This window comes from Cheilinus undulatus, linkage group 8 (genome assembly GCF_018320785.1).
Source record: "Cheilinus undulatus linkage group 8, ASM1832078v1, whole genome shotgun sequence".
NCBI lineage: Eukaryota > Metazoa > Chordata > Actinopteri > Labriformes > Labridae > Cheilinus > Cheilinus undulatus.
This window is the reverse complement of record NC_054872.1, coordinates 27,991,240-27,994,900: the sequence shown is the minus strand read 5'-3', so window position 1 is coordinate 27,994,900 and position 3,661 is coordinate 27,991,240. Positions and strand designations below refer to the sequence as shown.

Below are 3,661 nucleotides of genomic sequence, written 5' to 3'. Positions count from 1 at the left end.
GATATAAGCCTTACCCAATGCAGTCTCATGGGGATGTTTTTGGGCAGAGTGTAAAGATGCGATTGATAGAATTTTGATGTTCCCTCCTTTACAGTGATCTCTGCTGGAGTTCATTTGGTCATGTTTCTGGTGGATTGTTGTTGTTTTTAATGTGACTTATTTGCACTATGAATGAATTTACCCACTGAGTTAACATTCCTGTCTGTGGCTTTAGATGCTCCTCAAGGATGCATAGTGAATATTCTTCATCGGTATGAATTGCCTTGTGATGAGGTTCTTCCTTAAAGAAACCCACCTTGCCACAGATTTTCACAAGTCACAGCAGCTCTGTCAAACTCTATATGAGTTTAAGTAACACAGTCCGTTTAGCTGTGTATTTTACTTTATTATTGAGGTGTGACTTTATCTGAACTATCTGGTTGGAGATTTATTCACCTGTTATTGTCAATAAGGAAAGATCAAATCTTACGGTTCAACTCCTCAGTAGCAACTCAGTCCTTAAAGTAAACTTTAAATTAGATACTTTTTACTTTACTTCAATTTGAACCAGAGTAACTGTACCTTTGAGTTCAATAGCTGTGTATTTTTTCTACCTCTGGCTCAATGTCAAACCCACATCTCTGCACTCTATCAGTTCTCTTACACTCATATCAGCAACACATACTAATTTTGCATCTAAAAGTTCAGCTGTAATGTCAAATTCTGACTCATCTTTCAGCAGGACACTTGTGTTGGTGTTAAATCCCTATCTCTTTTGTGTCACAGCTGAGTCATGACTGCTAAAGTGTCACTGGTGAGGTTAGAGTGATAGACAAAAGACACAAGTTTTTCCCTTAAACAGGATCATGTAATTTTATTCAACAGGCAACATTGAATCTACATACAAGTAGCAGAACCACTAAATTTTTAATCTGGTATTTATTTACGAGAAGTGCAAAACAGCAAAATTTAAATAATCTCAAAGTAGAAACTTAATAATCAAACAAAAACAACCATATTTATTCATCAGAAGCTTTCAGCTGGCAGAGCTAGCACTTTGGGATCAACAGGCAACACATTTGGCAGGGATGAGAACAAGAGAGGTGAGAGAAGAAACAGGGAAATGTACAAACAACTTTGACAGTTTCAATCTTAACCTCAAAATGTTCTCCACAGTCTCATTCAATAAAGAAATGTCACCTCATATCAGAGTTCATTTTATAGACCGAGATTTTCCAACTCAGTCTAGTTCAGACTGCAACCAATGGCAGTGCAAAAATGGTGCCAACACCTTCTGTGTGCAGTGTGGACACACAGATGTCTGTGTTTGAACCATCCAACCTTTAGGCCTTTAGAAGCAGGCGTAACCTCCAGCCACGTCTTCTGTTCTGCAGGGTGAAACTTGTTCACCTGCTCAAAGGTGTGAAGTTAAAAAAACATGACAGCTTGTCAGACTATTACAGCACAGAGAGGTCATGGCAGGATTTAGATTTTAGCCAGAAGGCCACACTGGGATTGTTCTTTGCCACCATCTTATCAAGGAAGCGTTTGGCCTTCATAGGTAGGCTCTCGCGGCGTGTATTGCAATGTTTGTGCCTGCGACGTTTGTTGGCCTCCTTTGAATCTCGGCGTAGACGCAGTTGTCGCACAATGCCATGAAAGGCCTCCCAGACGTTGTGCTGCATGGCGGCTGAGGTTTCAATGAACTTGCAGTCGAACACAGCGGCACAGGCACGACCCTCTACAACAGAATTAAACATCAGCACTTGAATGTAGAGATAAGCTCACAGTAATAACTTAAAATCCACATAAATACAGATTGTTTACTCACCACTGACTGACACTTCTCTGCGTCGCACTAGGTCACATTTGTTCCCCACCAGGATGATCGGGGTGTGCTGGGCAGGACGGAAGCGGCGCAGGGTTATCCTGAGCTCTGAGGCCCGCAGGAATGAGGCCCGGTCAGTCACTGAGTACAGCAGCAGGTACGCATCACCTGTCTGCATGTAGCACTCTTGAGCCCAATCAATGCCAGTCTGTTAAGACAAATACTCAGTCAGAGGCATGTTTAACAGAGCAACATGTAGGTTCATACGGATGCAGCAGTTTTTCCCTCTTACCTCTGAATCCCAGGTGTCGAGCACAGTTAAAGTAGCAGGTTCCCCATCCACTTCTATTTCCTTTTCACATACTTCATCTGGAAAAGCACAAAACAGTTTTGACATTTGAGGAATAACAGACTTTTGTGTTTTAAAAGATGAAGTAACTTCTTTAAATCATACCATTAAAAAAAACAACTTTATATTTACAAAGTGCATGCTCACATTGTCAGATTTTAACAGTTTATAAGGTCTAAATGCTTTCACTTGCTAGCATCACATCCAGTCATGGTAGATGGCTGCACACCAGTAGGCTATGTCTGGTTCTATTCAGGGTTTCTGCCAGTGAAAGGTGAGTTTATGTTCCATGTATTTTAATGAGACATTTTGTTAGGATTGATGGTCATAAAATAAAAATTAATGACTAGATAAAATGTGTTTTTGTCTTTCAGTTAAATCAGGTCTGTTTTCTCAATAATAACAGATCTTTTGCTCACCTTCACACAGCTCGCAGTCATCACTGTCCATACTGTCCGCAGCTCCTGCAAAGATGCTAGCGAAAGCGGTCTTTCCAACCCCGCTGGCCCCTAACAGGACCACCCGGTAGGGACTCCCAGGCTCAGCAGGCTCCCCTGCAGAGTCGGTGGAGATGACCGAGTCTGAAGACGACCAGCTCCCGCGGCTGCCGTCCGACTCTCCCGCGGAGCTGGTGCAAGACTTGGAGCGTGAGATGCAGGCGGGTACCCGGGCCAAGAAGTTGTCCGGGAGCAGGTGGCTGCCCGTGTCACAGATGCTCCAGCGGTGAAGCTCGGACTGCAGGCGAAGGCTGTGCCGGCGCACACTGGACATCATGGTGCCGGGAATAAATTAGGATGAAGTGGATTAACCGGCAGCGGAGGGATTAAACTCGATTATCACCCAAAAAACAAACAAAAAATTTAAAGTGAGGCAATGTCTTGCTTTAAAAGCCGCTTTTACAGCTTCTCGTCCACTTCAGATAAAAACGTGGTGTCTTAGAGAATTTCCTCAACACAAATATTAAAAAAAAGAGTTAGAAAGAATCTATCTTGCAGTTATTCTCGGTAAAGGGGAACTGCACCGTCAGCATCTCTGGTAAAAAAAAATAAATAAATAAAAGGATAATCACAGACCAAGTTCACATGCAAAAAAGCATTGAAAGTTTGTCTGGTAGCAAACACATCTGGTTAGTAAATCCCGAGCTGGGGTCTCCTGGATGTGTCTGCTGTCGCCTGTAATCTCCAACTGAGTGTGTCTACTGCTCGGATGGGATTTCCCTAAGCTTTATATGAAGAGGAGGAGGGAGGGTCAAACAAGTGGAGCAGTGTGATGAAGGGTATTTACTGTTTAAACTCACTGTCACTGTCAGGCAATGGGCTCATGCTTCAGTGAGCTGTTTTCCGATCAGGGATGTAGAAAAAACATGAGTTCAGCCAGAAACGATTCAAGAATCGTAGACAGGAGGAATTATTTTGTCAAAGGCATGGGTTAGAGAACAGTAATCATGTTTTCCTCTTTAGAGGTTTGCTCTCATGGCTTTTTGTTCTCGCCAGCTTTTTATATCA

At 42.7% G+C, this 3,661-nt stretch overlaps 1 protein-coding gene across 1 annotated transcript; it reads right to left on the bottom strand.

Moving 5' to 3' along the window:
- Positions 1-853: 853 nt before the first annotated feature.
- Positions 854-3,361, bottom strand: gem (GTP binding protein overexpressed in skeletal muscle). The gene is made up of 4 exons (XM_041793888.1): positions 2,576-3,361; positions 2,100-2,176; positions 1,811-2,015; positions 854-1,720 (listed from the first exon to the last, which is right to left on the bottom strand). Exons 1-4 carry the CDS (start codon positions 2,928-2,930, stop codon positions 1,437-1,439), a joined length of 921 nt encoding a protein of 306 aa, XP_041649822.1. The 5' UTR covers positions 2,931-3,361; the 3' UTR covers positions 854-1,436.
- Positions 3,362-3,661: the final 300 nt, after the last annotated feature.